At 42.5% G+C, this 21,076-nt stretch overlaps 1 protein-coding gene across 1 annotated transcript in view; it reads left to right on the top strand.

Annotated features, from left to right (window-relative positions):
• Positions 1-1,129: 1,129 nt before the first annotated feature.
• stumps (DBB domain-containing protein stumps) overlaps positions 1,130-21,076 on the top strand; it is a 30,861-nt gene continuing 10,914 nt past the window's right edge. Inside the window, exons 1-5 of the mRNA XM_014358480.2 lie at positions 1,130-1,377; positions 7,711-7,768; positions 13,181-13,523; positions 13,599-13,854; positions 14,216-14,465. Of these exons, the coding sequence (XP_014213966.2) occupies positions 7,759-7,768; positions 13,181-13,523; positions 13,599-13,854; positions 14,216-14,465 (859 nt within the window). The 5' untranslated portion in view covers positions 1,130-1,377; positions 7,711-7,758. The remainder of the gene's footprint in view (positions 1,378-7,710; positions 7,769-13,180; positions 13,524-13,598; positions 13,855-14,215; positions 14,466-21,076) is intronic.

The following is a 21,076-nucleotide window of genomic DNA, read 5'->3' on the forward strand; positions in this document are numbered from 1 at the left end:
AAGTGAAAAAAATTCACAACAAGAGAGAGGGAGCGGAGCAGTTGCGCAACGCTGGGAGGAATTAAAAGTCCGATTAAACGAAAGCGGCAAAGTTTAAGTACGCGTGTGGCGTACCGGCAACGACCGTTGATTCGATTTGTCAACTTAATAATCATCCATTTCACTCGAGACGTTTGATCCTCTGGACTGCTGGACTCGGGATGAAGTATAACTTTCATCGTCTTTGAGATTTTTTTTTTTTTTTTTTATTGCAAACGCATCTTTTGAAGCAGGGGAGCTTTTTTTTGATACCTTTCGTTGAGATCCCATACGCCTTTCCAAGGAAAAGAAGAGCCAATTTTCGCCAAACTGCACGAATAATGAAACTCCGGAGAGGGGGGGGGGTGAGTCGGAGCCTCACGCGCACACACCTCGTGGAGATAAAATAGAACCGAGGGTGCTATTTTTACCCCCGTCTCGTTACCGAGCTGAAATTACATTTGTGCAAAAAAATACATAGCTTTCGAAATAAATTACGTACGAGGAAAACAAATCCTACAAGCCCGACGCATGCAAAAATCGTGGCCCAAAACGGCACTCGCGAACTGAAAATAAACATCGATATTTGAGAGATCCCCCTTGCCTTTTTTCATCAAAAGTCAATTGCCGTCCTATTTTGGGATGAAAAAAAAAAAAAAATAAATAAAAAAATAGTCAGTTCTCACCCCCTGGTCGCTCTGTCCTGATTCACCCTGTCATTCTATACCAATTGCTCCATACCATCAGCAGTGCACCGGTATACCCCCCCCCCCCAACACATGCACATACACCCACCGGTTCCCCCTTCCCTGTATACGTTTGGATTTGGTAGCAAAAGAAAGAGAGAGAGAACAACACACAGAAGCAGCAGACGAGTGGGCGGCTCTGCCTGGCCGGTCAGTCGGTCTCGACGCTTTGGTCGTCGACGAGCGAACCTTTGTGCCAGACAGGGACAGACACTTGGATATACGTTTCCAAGGGGTCGGTGAGCGCGCGCGTGCGTGTGTCTTTCGTCGCTGTCCGTCACATGGCGGCCAGATCGGTAGCACCGGGACTCTGGCGGTGTTATCGGGAAAAATCGATCGCCGGTGCACGTGATACTCAGCTGGTGCGCCGTACCATCTCGGAATACTCTCTGCCGGCTTGGGAATCTGGAATTTTGATCTTTGGACTAGCAATGGGTGAAACGTGATCTCTGCCGACTGTGGACACATTTTTTTTTTCTTTTACCCATACATATACCTCATTGTATGGTTGTGACGAAAAAGTAAATGGCCAGTTGCGACAAGGATGAAGATCGGTAGTAAAGATTGCAGCCGATCGCGATATTAACAGCACAAATCCGAGATATATACTCTGGTGAGTACACGTAGTTTCAAGTACAAGCGGAGGAGTTCGTCTCGGGAGTCATCTCGTTCGGGGTAAACAAACTATAAATAATCACATCACACTTACACACGCGCACGCGTTATCGCTCTTTCTCTCGAGCGCCTCTCTCTTCTTGCACAATAATTTGCGTAAATACGTGATTTTATATATATACAAGCGTGCGGTATCAAGAGAGCCGAGGACGCGCACATTATCGAAATTAATGCGATTGCCAGAGCAAAGGAGAGAGAGAGATGGTGCTGTTTGGTCTATTTTCGAGACGATTAGCTAGCCGCTCGCTGCTCCCCTCTCTCGCGAGCCATATCCCAAACGGTAGCGGCAGCGGTGGTCCGATGTTTTAATGAGAATATTTCGTGTGTGCGTGTATCATAAACTCGATTACTTTGTATCCAAGGGCTTGTTTTAATTTTTTTTTCTTTCTTTTTTTTTTTTTTTTTTTTTTCTATACAAGCCACGAAGAGCGAAAAGTAGGTCGAGCTTGCAAGCTAACGGGGCTGCGATCGAGGCCAATAGCAATCACGGCAATTTAAAATTAATTAAAAGGTCAATCGGCCGGGAATTAAAATCGCGAGAGACCGTCACCGCGCTACAGCTTCTCATTGCTCATCCGATCTCGTTGGTATTTATAACGATTAATCGGTAATTATAAGTATATGCGATCGTTTGTTTTTTCTTGACTTTTTCTACTCGATAGTAAAAATAACGTGAAATCGGTATTCACGCCCGTTTCGCACGATAAATCAAAAAGCTCGTCAATAACGCAGCGATCGCTGCTCGCACCAATTACCGTCAATCTGTGCGTGTTTCCCCCTCCGTGACCCACCCGCATCGAAAACGCTCCGTCGAGTGAACAGTGGTACAATAACGTATGCACTCGCGATCCGGCAAAATCCCACAACTATTCGAGCCAAAACATTTTCTCACGCGACACCAACACACCCTGCACTCGACTGATGATTCCCGGCAATGTTACAAGCCTCCCTCCCCCCGAATAATCAATCTCCTTTGGTCTATAGCTCGCCTGCATCGCCAACAGAGACAGTGTTGCAACGGCAATAACCAGTTCGCTCCATAAAATTGAGCAACAGCGCTGATCTGACAATTATAAGTGAATTCTATACGTATGCATAAATATGGGCATTTCCGGTTACCGATGCGTGCACAGGACCCATAGCCTCCCTTAGCTCTGCATACAGAGACCCACTGACGAAAAGCAAGGAGCGAAATTTCGGAGGACAAGCCAAAGGTCAGGGGGGGGGGGAAGAAACCGAGATGGTTCCTAGAAAAAAAATACTTGTATATACATGTATATTAAAAATAAAAAAATAAGAGAAGCCGCGCGTAGGAGTGAAGGTACCGCGTGATCGTTGGGGGGCCCTATACGCCCGCCATATGGGCAGCACGTGCGCATATATACCCTACTTATATTATAACATATATACAGCCAAGGCCCCGGTCGGCTCCTCTTTCCTCATGGCCGCTCGTCGTTCTCGCTTTGCTTTTTATCGTCATCGATTACCTACTACACGTCCAATATATGGCCCGGTTTATCGGAAATCGTGCAAGTTCATCGTGAGACACTGTACGCACTTGTGTCATCAACTAATGGACGAAAAGTTAGTTCACTCGTATGAAGGAACGCGCATTTGTTTTTATATTATTCTCTTTTTCTATAGCTTCGACAATGTTCGTGCTCCAACTGTTGGTTTACCATTTACGCGCACAGCTGCTCTGCTGTTTACTGCCGGTTTTACGCACCCGGTACGCATTTTACACGCCCCTACTCGGTCTTTCTTTTACTTTAGCTTTTTTTTACCGAGCACGCGTCTCCCTGCATATACATGTACATATGCGTGTAAAATAAGGCCACATGAATTTTTATTCGTTGTTTTTATTCCAAAGACACGAGTGGCGCTCGTGATTTCGACCTAGTATGCTTTTTTTCAGCTGCGAAACAAAGCGATTAAAATTGAGCCGATTTTTTTTATGGATGTGCTTTTTTTACTCCGTCATGAATAGAGGGACAGGGAAAAAATGCCGATGAAGCGATTATGGTGATAGATTGTGCTTTTAGGGGATGTATGTTTCGTAGAAAAAGTTTTGCACCTGCATGTAGCCATGAGACCTTACGCAAACCGAAATGTCGATTTTTCCCTACTTTTTAACACAGTATAAACGTAAAATGCACTTTATTTTGTGGAATGTACGATTAAGGAAAAAAAAAAAAAAAAAAAATTGCCCGTGAACAACTACCCCGAGGGAGACCAAAGACAGTCCTAAATCATCTTTAACGTAATAAAAATGATGTTTATGACGTCGTAATTGTGGCCTATGAATCATTCGAACTTTCGGAAGACGCGACGAGGAGAGAAAGAGTATGAACGTAATAGGACAATATTCTCCCTCTTCCTCGAGATTGGGCCGTATTTTTCCTAGTTAAAGACGCCTGTGTTGTACCAAGGCGAGCTCGGCTCTCAAGAGAGGGCTTTTAATTCTATAATTCACTTGTGATGCAATCACTCGTCTATGGAGCGGGACGATTATCTAAGTGGTGTGTGCGTGCGTGTGTTATAAAAAAATACAACATACTTGCGCTCCAAGTATAGATAATCTATTGTATTCCTCGATCGTATAGAATAACAATTCACGTGTGTGCGTATGGATCATGGGGTAAATGCAAATACTGACGTGAACACAAGTGATACACGTGAATCACATAGCTCGTAAAATTTTGTCAAAATAATATATTAATTGTATTATTAATATTATTATTAATAATAATAATAATACAGTTTAAAAAAATGATAATAAAATCTGTTGAAGTTATGAAGAAAATACGGTCTACTTGCTTATGGAAGAACAAAAACTCCAGTCCCTTGCAACAACTTCTAGCATCCCCTCGAACATATACATCTACAATACCAAAAAAAAAAAAAAAATGACACACGAGAGATGAGGCAGATGCATCCAACTGGTCCAAAAATGCTGTAACGGCACGCGTACAGTATAAACACTTATATGTGTATGAGGTACTTAGTCGTGGGCAGGTGTAGATGGGCTTAAATGACATCTGTGTACAACATATTATATACCTATACATACATATAGTGACAGCAAAAATTTCTAAGTTTAGAGCTATAGGTCTATCGAGGGGGACTTTTTGACACGTACGCGCTCCTGCATAAAAATGAGCTTTTCTGTAATACCAAGGATTGAATTTTTAGGTCTCTAGCCTTCTCTTTCTACCTCCTACATCCTCTACATCCTCAAAAGCACTTCTTTGATTTTTTTTTTTTTTTTTTCAACACAAAGAGAGGTGGTTTTAGTTTTATATTCTTATTATACTTTTTTCTCTGTAATCTATCCATATTGTTGATCAGTTCAATGTATAAGCAATCAACCACCACATGGAAATGTAATCATAAAAAGTAACCACAACTGTTTGTATCAACATTTTTTTCACACTTTTTGTCCAAATTGACCAAACTATCGATTATCATACTCAATAAACTACCGTAAAAATTTTAGAACTTTCTTTACATCTAACACACAATAAAAAGTAAATTCTCAATTCTGAATATTCATCATCCCCCTGCCAATAATGCAACGATCGAATATCATGAAAAAACTTGAATATCTCTCGAAGAATCCATCATCTTTAAGCCGCACCATCGAGAATTCCCTCACATGTACTCACCATCGGAGCAACCAATGGAACTGCACTTCTTTCTCCTCCTTCCTCTTTCTTCTCGGCCGACGACGTACTCCGGGGGGATGGGTGGCTTAAAATAGATGCCGCTTGCGTGCAATCAACTCTCTTACCCTCCAACCTTACCTCCCTTTGCCCTCGTCTTTCTTCCTCCTATCTCTTCCTCTCTTCCCCTCTCATCGTTTATAACAATTTTTTCGTCGATGATGCTCTCTACCGATCTGCTCTGCCTATATACTGATTTTACCGTTTCTAAGCTTATTACGTTACAATGTGTTTATAAATGTGTGCACTTCCCCTATTGTATTCGCTATTGTATACTCCATACGATGGAAATTCGTGTAGTAAATTGGTATTGACCTGCTGAAACGTACTCGTGTGATAATATGTTGTTGTTATGACAATCATTCCATACACAGAAAAAAAAAAAAAACAATAAAACGGTACACCGTGTGTTTTTCAAGAGCTCGTTTGATTAATTCGTCTCAACAGCCATTCATCCAAGCGTTGTGTAAACCACGCATTCTGCAGAGTATAACAATGAGACTACAAACGATCGTTTTCCGAGTAATGTAAGAGTTATGTTTGTGCCGATGAGCTTTTTTTTTTTTTTTTCATTGCAACAAGTTATAAAATTAATCAAACTCAAACCAATCTCGACTTCCACCAATGAGTGTGCGCTTGTTGGAAACGTGAGACGAACTCGATTAAACTCCGTAGGAATTGCTGATTGAAAAATTTCCTTTTTTAATTAAAATACTCCATCGTGATGTAATCGAGAAAACAAAAGGACGAAGCAGTGTGGCTATAGCTTGAAATTTACCACCCTTTAATCAAGTGACGTTTGATCGTATAAGATTGGACCAACAGCAAAGATGGAAAGCTCGCGGGAGCAAACATCCTCGTATCAACAACGTCCAAGCCTACAATATTACCTACTTTCGTTCTCCTTATCCACTCGAACTTTCCATCTCCTTACCTCCTCTATCTATACCTCACCCCCTCTTGGCTCGTCACACTTATCTACCTTTTTTTGTCTCCTCCCCAGCCCATCTTTCACTTTCCCTCCTTCCACGTAGAGGCTTTTTGTTTATTTTTTTTTTCCCCTCATCACTCTCATCTCCGCTTCTCGTAAAAGCTCGCAAACACGCACACGCGAGGGCGAAAATCACGCGCGACGTGCCAAGGTCTCGGGAGAAAGAAAGTGCTTTCAGAGCTCGAGCTTACGGCTTTTTCCGGACGAGACGGCGGCGATGGAAGTCGCTATGCTGAGCCGACAAACGGAGGAGTCTGTGCTGTCGTATGGTCACGCGATGTGGTCCAGTTTGGAGGAAACTGGTGGCACCTGCTAGCGCAACTTATGCCAACAAGTTGCTTAATTAAATTTGTCCTATACAATTAAAATTAAAATTAAGGCAAGAAAAGCTCGATTCTCTCCAATCTGCGGCATTTGCTTGATTTTCCAGACAAAAAAAGAGAGTAATGTTTTATTAGAGCTACCTTGTCCTACCAAACACGTTCTAGTTAAGAAATTAAATTATCTACAACGAAGCAAGGGTTTGACCAAATAAAAAATCTTTATTTTTCCAACACGTAATGTAAACTTCTCGACCCACCCCTATATTAAGCTCCAAAATTTATTATGGGTACACGATGAATGAGCAATCATTGTATGGCTATACATTGTGATTTCCCAGAGTGAGGCAACTCCCCACGTGTCGGTCCATCCCAAAAACGAACGAGTGAAAATCAGCCCCCGTGCAGCTGCAGCGTCCTCGTTGCTATTCCAATCAGTCGCCTTGTACAACTTCATCGAGTTGTCAATGCCGAGTGAGGAGAATCGCGAAGTACAAAAAAAAAGAGAGAGAGAGAGAGAAAGGGAGGAGACCCTTTCTGTACAGCGTGTCCGTCAGATAAAAGCCGACACAAAAGCCAACCTACTGCTCTTTCCAGGTACACCCCCGTGTATGTAGGTATACCCAAAGCAGCCTGATTCTCCGCGGGAGAGAGAGAGAAAAAAAACGCGTAAAAAGAGGCGCCGATGAAGAACAATGCATCGCGGGCAACGTGACGCGAAACTGTGATCGCCGGTGGAGAGGAAAGTTGGCGCGCGAAAGCAAACATCGGCAGGACAAACAGCAGTTGGGAGAGAGCGTGAATGGATCCGCAGGGAAAAGGGAGACTGCGCGCGTGGGCTATAAATAAGATTCAGTCGAGCTGTATGGGCTGTATTTATACACCGAGCGATGAATGGAAGTGGAGGTGATGGTGGGGAGGGGATAGCTTTCACGTTTAATTGTGTCGAAGGAAAAGGGACCTTTTGGTTTCCATACGCGCTATCTCTCGGGGAGGGCTGTTTGCGTTTCGTCGATCGAGTTTAGCGCGAGACTGGGGAAACGGATGCGGTTATGGCGCGTTTGCAGTAGCAGAACTCTAATTGGGGCGGAGGGGGGTTATTTTGGGGTTTCGGGGGCTGCGCTGAAGTTTAAGGTACGTCGTACGTCAGCGAAGATGCACTAAACTACATGGGCGGATGTTGGGTGACTTACTATCATCAGGTCGTTTGTTTAATGGAGCTTTTTTGTTTGTTACAGGTGGCTGGGTGAACTCGAGGCTCGCAAGTCTTAGGCAGATCCTTCAACATGGCTGTCGGTGAGCATTACTAATTTTTTTTTTCCTGAGTTTTTAATTCATCTCAAATATATACTTTTGCGATTGGATGAAACTACCCCCTAAAAATCATCTCGTAGACAAATTCTTTGGTGCATTATTTTCCTTCTGCAAGCTCATTTACACGCTGTGATTGCGACCCGAAAAATCTTAATCAAACCCACTCGCAACTTCGAAATGAACAAAGTTCCCACTCTCCCCCCAACCGATCCCTCGAGAGACTTTCAAACTCACCTCGCTCGTTCTCGTATCCGACGAAAGCTCCCAGTTTCGCCACTGCGACCCTGACAAAACACTTATGAGTCCAGCCGTGCCTAGTCGGCGATTCGGCTCACGTCCTTGGTGGTGGACACGCGTCGGGTCCTAATCATTTGCCGTGTGCTTACGTCATTCGTCGACTCCGGCAAAATAAAATAAAAATGATCATTTTTTTTTTTCCACAACTATATGCACACTTGGTCGCGAGCACAGGACTCCGTGATTGATTTCCCAATAGAGCGCCTCCGCGTACACCAACAATTAGACATCGACCGTGTGTCGACGGGCATAGACTCATCGGTAGAGACACCAGACTCTAATCTTACCACCAACGTATTGAGTTCGAGATGCCACAGTTATTACGAAGAAAACATCATAGAGAACAATTAATACCAGTAGAAAAATTCCTACTCAAAAAAATTACCACTGAAAATATAATGTGGTTAACGCAACTTTTTTTAGTTTTCTTTTGAAGTTAATCGACCGCTCTTTAGAAATGACTTTTTCCAAGGCATAATTGTTGTTATTTAAAACATTAGAAGGTCTTGAGGTGTAGAACAGCACTTTGTGCTCTCGGTAAGAAAAAAAAAATGGAGTTTGGCACTTTAGGCGCTCAAGTTATACTATTTTGGGCTCCATAGACAAAAACTTACTACACATCAGTAATCTTGTGTATTTTTTCCTGATCATATTGAATTTTAATAAACATAAAGATTAATGCATGATAGTGAATGTATGAAGTGATTTTAGTTACGACTTAGCAAAAGTTCAACATTGGATCATCGAACAACTTATTGTAAAAAAAACTTTCTCCACACTTTTAAATCTCTCTACGCGGGAAATAATTTAGCGCTGCAGCACTTCCTCCCCGCAGTAAACCTACACTATGCACGTACCTGCCACGCGTCCGAGCAATCTAACGACGACCACGGGCCCTTTTTACACGGTGCATGCTAAGCACTCGTATACTAAGCCCACACCCTATACCAACCATATTATATTATACGTACGTCGGTGCAAAGCAATCACGTACATATTCCATGTTTCTCTCGTTCATTTGCGTCATCGGTTCTCCCGCACGCGAGCCTTTTTTATTTTTCTCTCGGCTGTTGTAGCGCTGATGATGTTTTTTCCCCTTCGTTGTCATAGCTGTTGTCGCGTGTACTTTTGCTGCGCACCTATTTCCCTATTGGGTGCTGAAGGATGATTTTATTTCTGCGATTGCTTTTTTCTCCCCTTCTGCTATGCTGCTTTCTTTTCCGTCGTGGGCGTATTTTTGTAGCCCGCGTGTCTTGACACCCCTGGCTTCGAGGAAACCGTGCGAGTGTCGTACGCACGGGATCGACAAAGTGCTTCGGTGTGCATCTGTACATTGCCCTGTATATCTGAATGAAAAAAAAAAAAAAAAAAAAAAAAAAAAAAAAAAAAAAAAAAAACCTACACAAATTTCTTTTATTTTACCATATAAAATGGTAACACGTAAACTCGAGAAAGAACCCAGTTTTTCGCTTTGCCGTACGCCAAGTCCCAAGTCTTTCGCGCTCGTTTCCTCCTGACCCGGAAAAAGAAAATCCTCACCTGAAAAAGAAAGTCCAAGCTCTCGAAATTAACGCAATAAACTCGCGGTGAAACCACTCGAGGCGCTAAAAAATACCGCTTCTCCAGCAGCTAACAGGATTGCAAGGCAAAGCTATGGCCCAAAAACACCCACTACGCTTTTTTTCCCCCGTGAAAAGACGTCAAAGCGAGAGACGAACCAGTGTAGCACCGCGAAAACACCAAGCAGTCCAAGTTGGTCATGGTTATCACTGCGAGGAGAAAAAAAAAAGTGGATACAAACACACGTCACCCCTTTAATCTCCCCTATTGTATAAAATCACCTCCACCTCTGGAGAAGCTCACTGTCCACACAAATACACGTACACGCATCTGTATCCACGTAAAGCTCGATCCTATGGCGATGATCGGATCACGCTGCTTTGATCCTCTCCTGATGGCCCAGAGCAATAAAAAACCGTAGAGAGTATAGGTGTATTATCGGTTTCTGGGCAGCGAGAAGTGCTTTTGTGGCGCTGCGGCTACCTCAAGGATACGAAGACACGGGGGGGTTACAGGATCCTCCTTCTGACAGAGGTATCTATCCCGGATTACTTTTGAAGCGACAGGAGCAAGCTCGTAATAAAGCGGTTTTCATTCTCTTGTACTTGTTTTCCGGAAAAACGTACGTGCACATCTAGAGAAACATCCGAGGTCTTCGGAAAGTAATTAAACAACGGGGGGGGGGGAAGGGATGACGAGACGTACAGAAAGAGAGAGAGAAAGTAGTACAGCTTCCTTAATTCAAAACAGTCGGGCGCTCCGGGGCTTCCGGTGCACGCTGGGCGTATAATATATTTCCTAGCTCCTCGGCGGCTCGTGTATTTTTCAGCCCGACATGTCGCGTATAATATACACACACACACACACCATTCATTATCTCCCGAGCCTCCCTTCGCTTGCACTACATATAGGTGTATATACAGTGAGGCAGTTCAGCACGTGCATTTGTCGGCGCTCAATCTCCTCTTCTCTCGTCTCGGATGGCCGAGGCGGTACCGTCTGCGTGTGTGTATATGCACAACGTCGCTCTGATACACAATGGCAGCGTCCGGTACTCCTCCTCCTCCTTCTTCTCCATACTGCATCGGCAACGACTGCACTACTTCCTCGAGTCTACCACTGTACGAGTTTCGCAAAAGTTATCTCGCTGCGGCGAGAGACTCGCGCCACTTAGGTAAAACGCCCAATACTTGGACAAAACTGAAATTCAGACCGATACTTGGACAGTGGAAAATCAGTCATTGTAGCAAATAAAAAAGAGATATTTTAAAAAACGTAATAGATTAATATTGCTATGATTATTATTGATGATATACTTGAATTTTTAAAAAAATTTCAGCAACATTTAATACATGCGAATGATTCTAAATTTCACCGTAGGCGCCATAAGACTGCGATAATTTTTCTCCGTTTTCTATGATTTTGATAATAGGTAATGCTCGTTAAAATTAATCCAATGCATTTGTATAAATGCTGTATGGTATTATTTTACAACTTTTACATTAATTAACAATATTTCTAATGTAATCGTGGACAAAAAAAATTTTTATAATGTAAAATTAGCTGTCCAAGTACACCTCACGATTTCGTAGTAGTTGGACAGACGTGGAGCTCTTGTCCAACTTCAGGTCATAGGCACAAAAACGTCGTAGCCAGTACATGGACATACAATCAAAGTTGTTTACCTTTTAACGTAGTTAATCTTTTATGCGAATTTTTTAAACAAAAGTGTATAAAAAGTGAAGTACTTTGTAGAAAAAAAACACTTTACTAATCAGTTTTGTTGTTAAGGGGTGCACCGCTTTAAGAAAATTGTTTTTTCAACATTTTTAAAAGTTAACCTCCAATTCACTGTAAATACAGATGAAGTATGGGTTCTGAAAAGAGGAAAAATGTTTTTAAAAAAATATAAAATAATGAAAAAGAACAAAAGTGGAGGTCATACAACAAAAACAAAAAAGAAAAGTAAGAAAAATTACTTATAGTCTTATTAAAAATAAATCTTAAATAACAAAATTAAAAAAAAAACAGTAAAATTGGTTTTACACTATCTCACTGATAGAATAATTGAAAAAACTGAGTACCGAGGTGAGAGCTTAATTGAGTTGGATAATTCGTTTGCTATTGAAGAGATGCAGTTCCTTCTAAAGAAAATTCAAATCAAGAAGGAGAAGTGCGATTCCTCACAATTGAAAATGTTGAAAATCAAAATACACCCTGAGGGATTTATCTTGCATTTAATAAATTATTTTTGGAAAAAAGATTAATAATTTTACTTACGAATTTTACGTAATAAATTTGTTATTATTTATCCCCTTCGTTAACATTTTTTCGTTATAAGGTATTTATCTAAATACATACTTTAGTTTTAATAAGTACTTGTGCCTTATCGTAATTTATACAACTGTAAAATCGTTTAAGTTAGTATTGTCCAAGTACTGCTTTCCAACTTGTCCAAGTACTGCAGCATTGTCCAACTTTTGGTTTTCAAGGTTGTCCAACTACTACGACAGTCGAGAATGATTGTCCAACTACTCCGATAAGTTGACATGTTTTAAAATGTACGATAACTATTATTTAAGAGCTATTTTAAAACATTTTTTGTGTGTTATATAATCCTAAGGCATCCTAATTACAAGTAATTATTTAAAAAATATGGAAGTATTGCACATTAACTTCGGAATATGAGCGTTAAAATTAGTTTCGAAAAATCTGTCCAAGTATTGGGCGTTTTACCTTTGTCCGATAGCGCGCCGTTGTCCTCCTTGGCGCTGAAATTACACACCAGTCCGTTCAAACTCCGTACTGGACTGTTTTGCGCAAGTTTCGGCTTCATTGGGAGAAAGGGGGAGAGTCGCGTGTACGAATAGAGGCCATCTAATTTAGCTCGTAGGTACGTGTGCTCGAGTTGTTTCAAAGTTTCATGTCGAGCTGTGGATTGCATGTTGGGTGAAGTCTCTTACTGCACAAGCGAGGACTGACGAGAGAGCTATTCGCGGGTCCTACGGCTAGTAGCGCTTTGGACGTTGCCGAAGCAACATCTTTACCCCTAATGATAATAAAAATTCACGTCTCCGCAAATCAATGGAAAAAGGGATTTTTAAAACCATACCAAGCGTGCACCGATTCACGTTGTGTGGGTGTACGTAAGTAGATCCAATCGAGGGATTAAACCCAGTAACTTCCTCTTCTGGTCGAGCAATTGAAGGGAAAAAAGGCACAAAGTCGAGAGCGAGGGCTTGAAAGCCTTTCGCCGCCCACCAGGAAGAGAAATAAATAAAAGAAACGGGCCGAAACTCTCTTTTAATTCTCGGCAATTGGCCCTAATCACGCTCGCGTGAGTCCTCCACAAAAAAAAAGAGCCAAGACCAGAGAGCCCATCTGTTTCCTTTGCTCGATCCTGCAAGATCAGCGAATCGTTTCCCCACCTCGACCACGCGCCACATCCAACCACTCGTCCATCATCACAATCGGCAAAAGCAAACTGATTCGTTGCGATTCTTCACTGTATTATCTGCACATGCTCATCCCCCTCAGACAATCCGTCGTACTTTTCGCTACGTGGCGGTGACTCCAAGACCAGTGCGTCGCCTCCAGCCACTTCCTCCTCGCAGCGGAGCTTTGGCGGCTTCTTCCGGCGCAACAAGCACCCCAAGATGCCACCGGTCGTAACGACCGACAGGAACGGCATGCCAGTGCTGACCACTGGCGCCCAGCAACTGGCCAAGGGCAACTCCTCGGGTACGGGTACGGGCCAGCGGAGGAGCTTCAGGAGCTTGTTCAGGTCCGTCAGTGCAAGCGCCGATTGCGAGAAGACCAGGCAGTTCCTCAAGGGAGAGCCGCTACCCACTGACATAGCACCACCGTCACCCTGCTTCAGGTACGTAGTGGTATTTTTGGGGTGTTCTTTTTTTTTTGTGGATAATCCAGTGCTATTGTGTCCTTTAAAAAACAGATCGAGGCGTCGGTACGGGCCAAAGCAGAACGGCGAGCCGCAGATCTGCAGGGACGTGGCCTCGTTTTATGGGCTGTCGAGTGAGAACGGCTCTAGCACCGCATCTGGACTGTCCAGGTGCATCGAGGACGAGGATTATTACCAATTCGGCACCGGGTCCGAGTGCGCCAGCGAGGCAAGCACTCTGCCGCTCGACGAGGTCAGGATCATGGGCCAGAGGAATTACTACAATCTCACATCCACGTTGCCCAGTACGGTAAGGATGACACAGACCTTTATTCATCCAGAAAACTGTCTATGATTCTCTATCAATGTGAATTATTGAATATCCACTGATTCAGGTCGGTGATGAAAATTTGGGTGAATTTTCATCTCTGAACAGTGCAAATAGCCATTCATAGAGAATCAGTGACCGAATTATCATTGCTTTAGTTTTAGAAGGTATAGGTTTTCCAAAATCTAACACGTGACAGCTATACCCATGATTCATCAGCCACGTGTCCATAGTGAGATAATGGATCACGAGTAAAGCTATGCAGAGTCCATAGATTTAGGATACTTTGACCATATCGTCCATATAATAGTTACTGTATTCGATAAAATATTTCCGGTGACAGAAGAGCCAATCGCACGTGAACGCCAACAGGCAGAGGCTGCAGCACCAGCAGCACCAGCAGCAGCAAACCAGTCACCAGAGACGCCACTCGATCGGCACGTTCATGGAACGGGAGAGATCCGCCATCGCGGCATCCACGGCCATGGCCTCGCGGACCCAGCCACACAGATCGATGGACCTCGTCGACGAGAACGACGACGCCACCGAGTGCGACGTGGCGAGGCCCTCGGCATCCAGACACAACAGACTTGGTAAGTTGTACAAGAAATTAGATTCGCTACGTATTTTTTCATTGGTTGATCGACATGGTTATTTTGGGGAAGTTCAACTAGGCGATGGGTGCACTGTTAACTGGGTCACTGGTGTTAAAGGACCCTGGATTATTACTCAAATGATTGATCAGGGATCACTTTGATGACATACTATAAAAAAATAATTTTTGCTGTGATCACTCGTTTGAGGCAAAAACACGCACAAAATAATCGTGTGATCTCTCGTAACAGTGTATCACCAGACTATATGATTCAATTCAGTTTTACGGCCTATTCTGGACCACCACGTCCTCCCGAGCTATACGTAGGTGCAGGAAGCATTATTTTACAGCGAACCGTAAAAATGTTCAACTGCAACAATTTTGCTCCACTCAATTACTCAAACTTTATGTGCGGCGCACGATAATAGCAAGTGCGTGATCCGTTTGAACGGGAAGACTAGCGACATCTTCCGCGCGAACGTGACCTCGTGGTGTCCGTAAACTTACGATTCCGTCGGGTTGACACTTGGCGCTACTTTTACTCACAATTGCTTTGCCATCGTTTAGTGATTCTTCTTTTTTTGTGATGTAGTTTCTCGGTTCATCACAAATGCTAAATCTTTGCGCTAATCGGTAAATAAGGTAACTCTCTGAAATAGGGTGTTCAGCCCAGCGTGGGAGTAACGAAAGAAGGAAACTAATGACCGGCCGAAGAGCTCGTACCGGCTAGACGTGGAGGTCGTCAACCCGAGAGGGGGCGGAAAATAAAGGCCATTATTAATCCGGGCGCTCCTTCGGTGAAAAATAAAACGAACAGCGTCCCGTAACAGCGCCACAATGCACCCGACGCGCAGAGCAGACATCCTCCCACAACCCTTTTTGCCCTGCCCGCCGTCCCGAAATAAATATTCAAAAGGGACCTCGGCCGGCGCGCTTATTCGTTTTGAAATTTTCGCGAGGCCCCGTTCCACCCACAACGCGGTGTATTGCAGCCGCGGGACTATTTCTGCTCGTCAACTTTAACGTGCGTGTACGTAAGTACACGAGCGCGCACCCTCGCGAGACACGGCCCTTTATTATTTTTGCGCGCGTGTGTGTATACACATTTTCTCCGGTACGTCGACTTTTGGCCGCTCGCGGAAGACGACCCGCCAGACACTGCACTTTCTTGGACTATTTTTACGACGCGGCGCGTGGATGGACTACATGGAGTCCAAAGGCATTCTCGGGTGATGGGTGGTAGGTACATAATGCCTCCGTCTTTTGTAAACTCGTGATGGCTTTTTTTTCTTCTCCGATTTAATTCTGTTTACCCGCGGTCAAAGAGCCTTTTGGACCAAACAACCAAATCGATATTTGCTTGGAGCTTTCAAGTATAAAAAGTAAATTATTTTTGATCGACAGTATTGTTTTACTTTACCCGCACTTTTTCCCCTTTATACTTTTCAGCACTATGGGCGTGTTGGGTAAACAGTGTGCACACGGTAAGGGAGTGTGGAAAGCTCGTTTGTAGGCTTAACGCATACACGCGCGCATATCGCCCTGGTAGTTGTACTGGGACGTAGAGAGAAGATTCCCGCTGTCGATGCGGCTTATGAGGGACACTTGTTCCTGGAATAACACTGCAAGATCGTGTGGGCGTGTACGACGTTTGTGTATTTTCTTGAACCGTGTGTTTTTACGAGCATAAATGTACAATTACAATTTTTTTCCGAATTTAGAGAAAGAAAAAAAAAAAAAGACTAACGAGTAATTCCATTGGGGTTTGACACACGATACACAAAGTATTAATATCCACCCATACTCGTGTCGCACGAAACGAGGCACCCAATTTTCTAATTCCCGTGGTCTCGTTTGGAATATTCTACGAGCCAACAAAGAGCAAATCAGCATAAATTTACACTTAATTTTCCTCCACGGCATCTTACACGCTCGCGCGTAAATCATACTCTCGTACGAAACCCCATACGTCTAAGCTCACATTATGGAAACACATTGTGTACGCGGCCTCTAAAAAAGAGGACTGTACTTGATATGGCGGAGCAAAAATTGTGATCACATTGAATATTTTGGCTATTGTTTATTCGAGCACACATCCATAGTTTTCTTATTTCGTGTTGTATACACGTATCAAATGATTGAAAATTATTACTTAATGATAAACCATACCACGTCTCTCAAATGCAAGTCATTGTCGGAAAAAAAGTTTTCGCAAATCTTGTCCTGCGAACAAAAAATAGTCCAGCAAGAAGCAAATCACATTAGCTACAGGGGGAAGCAAAGAGAAAAGAAAAAGAGCCAGAGGATGATAAATGCGGCGTCGCACGCGAGTGAGAAAAAAAAATGGGTACTGCTGTACGTACTCTGTCGTACAGCAGCAACAATAGCAGATAAAGACACATTAGGGGGAGAAAGCGAGCGAGAGTAGGTACGTATGATGATGATGATGAATCAGCAGTCGCTTGATAGGATAATTGAGTGATGTGCCGTGGTGGTGCACTGCTGTGTGCCGGGGCCCAATTTCTCCAAAGGGAGCGAGAACGGAGAGTACAAGCGAGGGTCAGTCGGACATGAAATGTTTACGACGATCGAGAGATTTGATGTGCTTCTGCGCGTACCATATGGAAAGGGTTACGGGGAAGCAAAAGTCGGATGGGCGTGTGTACGTGTAAATATACACACATAGACACGCGTATCCGAGTCTCGTGACGGATACGATCCCACAACCGGATGTGGCGCAAACGTTGTGTTACTGCTACCGTATACAGAGCTAGAATACAAACTTTTACTTCTTCTTCTTCTTCTTCTTAAAGACCTTTTTTTTCATCTCCACGGATTTTAGGTATACCGACTCTGGTAGTCTAGAGCCCTCATTATGTCCTTGCGAACAGCTTTTTTCTGCTTCTCTTCCCCTTGGTCTTGTACTCCTACGTGGTCCTCCTTTTTTTGCACAAAAAAACATACACACATTCGTTTCCGAGTATTATTATTTCAAAGTTTGCATCGCAGCTGTACCGCGATTGTCTACTGGATGATCCACGTGAATAACCTATTGTCAATGTATCAGTGGTTACAATGCGACGGTGATTATTCATGGAAGCATCCGTCGAACGAATTATCGATTACTCTCACTTGTGGTGTATCTACAACGTATACGTCGCTCTTGTATGCTACGCACGTAGCGAAGCAATGATTTGATTAATCGGTAATGGTCAGTCCGTTTGGATGGGATTACTCGTCTGTTTTCTCCCTCCCTCCTTGATACGATTTGTGATTTCTTTTTATTTTACATCTTTATTTTTTCTGTTTCTTTAAGATATTTGTTATTCCACACGAGTTACGTCGGAACGCGATACAACTATCAGGTCACTTGTTTTTCTAGCTTTTATCAACTTCAGGGGGGATTCCAACTGCGATATTGAAGCATGTTACTTGGGTCCAATTTATTAAGAAATGTGGGCGTTGCTATTATAAAATATCGCAGTATCTTTAACGTTGAATTTTTTTTGTTAAACATTTTTTGTTTTATTTTGTGTATTGACGCAACTACTTAAAATTTTAATTTACTCGTAATTTTTTTTTTCCATGGCATGAGATGAATATGAAAGATAAACCTTACAATGTAAACGGAAATGAAAGATTTTTATGTGACGTAAATCCCACGTAACAGCTAATCTCGTTTACTTTTCTCGAAAGGTTTTGAGTTGTCATTCGTACATACTTATCTTTTTGAAAGAAAAAAAACCGATACTCATACACAAAAGAGTCTTTTTCCTCTGACGGAATTCCAATTTTTCGACGATCGATGAATAGCCACTCTGTCCACTTTTTCTTCCGAAACTCTAATCTTTGCTCCGTTTTGTCTTTCTCCACACGAGACTTATTCTTCGACTGTCCATTAAAGTTTTCTGATTGTTTGTAGTATAAAAGACAGTTGTTAAACTCATAAGTCTGTGTTTATTATACTAATAGTCTTCGGACCGGTTTTTAATACTTGACTATGCTAACAAGTTCACCTTTATATTTGAGACACAACTGATACGTTTTTTACCAGAGAAAAAATCTAGTTAACAATGATTAATAATCATTAATTCTATTACATTGTTATGAATTTTGTTTATTTACAATAAATCATAGTCATTATTCTCCAACATCTTAGCAATTAACAATACCATTTTTTTTGTAATTCAAAGGATCGAGAGTAGCTCACAAGCCAAGATAAAAAAAGCAACCCTCTCCTCCCCAAAACCATCAATCACCGCGAAAGCTTTTTCCCTGATATGCAAGGGAGCATCTGTATTTTTGCAACGAAAGAAACAAAAAGAGAAAAAATCCACCAGAGCGAGTCCTACCACACACACACACACGTGTGGCATCAAAAATAACCAACAAGTGTCAATAAATCCACGGCTCTCCGAACCCTCGTCCAACACACAACACAGCAACGCGATGCAGGGCTCGGCTTCTCTCTCTTAACGCCCGTAATAAAACAACGGCGATATTAACAGTGGCTCAATAAAAACGCATCGCCGCCGACATAAATCCACTTCCCCTCTTGAACACGGCTTATCCGGTCGCCACGTGATAATCGCAAATTAGGCGCGTCTCGTAACCAAAAGATATACTTACACCCACGAGCAGTCGGATATAAAAAATTTTTCGTTTAAGAGCATGTTTTCCTTCCTTTATTTGCCCTCATGGGAAGGTATTACAATGCATTTGCGCGTAAAAACTACTACAGTTTAGTTATGGTTTATGTGCCTAATCCCAAAATAATTCGAGTGTCGGTGTGCTCTCGAGTACGTGTAGAGTCTTATCTGAGTAGCCGCTCCATCGAGGAGTCTGCGGCGTGATTTTTTTCCTCACCCCCCCCCCCCCGTCGTTTTCTCAGCGTTCAAGACACAACACACATTATTTGTGATGTACGTGTACGTTTAAAATGCCGAGTCTAGTGCCTTCTTGCGTAAGTAGTGTCACTGAACTTGGAATGCTTTGTCTTCGATGATGATACAACGATGATTTGTGGTTTTTAATTTATTGATAAAACATTGTCGACTTCTTTTTCAATATATTGAATTAAAAATTGTTAATGTTTGTTGCAGGGAGAAAAGCCATAAAAATTTTTAAGTTTGCCCAAAATTTCGCCAAAGTTCATGTGGTCAACGTTTGGCCAAAGTTTGGCCAAGCTTGGGCAATGAGAAAATTCCAAACTTGGAATATTTTACTCAAGTTTAGCAAATTTTCATCCAAACGTCTAAAAAATCAATTTGTTGCGTCAGGATATTAGTTGGTCTCCATATATGACTTACGAAAAATATTGAGTAAAATATTCCAACGAAAATCCAATCCATTTCCTTACATTTCGAGTGAGACTTGAAGATTTTTTCTGTTAATTCTCAGTCAGGTATCAGTTTGGGGTATCTACATACCTATATCAGAGCAACTTATAATCAATAATCAATTTGGTTTTTCAATATTCATTCTGGTTCACTATAGGGCTCCGAAATGTGTAGGATCTCGTTTAATTAGAACCTATTATTTACTACTTACCATCACTATACTTCACTGTTCGTATCAAAAAAGCTCTTACATACAGGTTTGTGAAACAAGAAAAAAAAAGCTCTGTTGATTTTTGGGTTCAAAAAGGAGTTCAACCACATAAAAAAGAAAAGAAAAAACCTTGATAAAGCTCACAAAAACACATTACAATCTGACCTCTCACTCTGACGGGCGGAGTAAGAGAAAAGAAAAAAAGTCATTCCTAAAAGCCTGAAAAGGAAAAAAAGGCGCTGACGACGCATAAGTATATATAAAAGAAGAAGAAGAAAAAAAAGCCCACACCACACATACCTACACATCGTAAGAAAAGACACGATGGTCCACAGAGAGAGTCGGCTTTTTCTCTCTTTTTTAACTCTTCCGTCGCGCATGCGCTTGCGTTCAAAAGAGAGTAGTACTACGACACTACGTCGACGGCACGGCGCCAGAGTAAGCATATTCGAACGAACAGTCCGAGCGCGCACACTCTACTAAAGCTCGTATACTCGAAAGAACCCGCGTCTTATCCTCAATGCTTCACGCGTATATCTGAGTCTTTACGTAAAGCACAATAAGGCACTCTCTCATACACTGTCACTGATGCACTTGCTACTCGCTTTCATGCAACACTCGCGGTAGTCGTTGGTCGCGCGCGGCCGCGTGAATCGGTCGGAGATTGCGAGTTTGTTTTTTCACCTTTGGCTGCTTGTTTCGCAAGTTGAGTGAAAAAAAAGACAACATGTACGGTGCTTTGCTGATGGCCGAGGTGCGTGCGGAGTAACAGCCAAGGAGAGATATCGATTGGTGATTGGGCTCTTTCTGGGATTTTTCGGGACTCGTCGAGCCTTTCCCTGCTAGGATGAGGATCAGAGAGGAGAACTATTATGCGAAAAAGAGCATCGCCTATTTTGGTATATAATGGTTTTTTTTTTTTTTTTCTTTGTTTGCTTTGATTTTTAAAATCCTTACGTTTGGAGTCGCGGACTGGATTATTGTGTCAGGAATTTTTTGTCGTTTCGTTGACTTTGTTGTGTAATCGAAGAAAGCAGGTTTCGCCGATCGCCAGTATAC

This window comes from Copidosoma floridanum, unplaced genomic scaffold (genome assembly GCF_036245765.1).
Source record: "Copidosoma floridanum isolate Cflo_tuat_1 unplaced genomic scaffold, Cflo_Japanese_pri ptg000030l, whole genome shotgun sequence".
Classification (NCBI taxonomy): Eukaryota; Metazoa; Arthropoda; class Insecta; order Hymenoptera; family Encyrtidae; genus Copidosoma; species Copidosoma floridanum.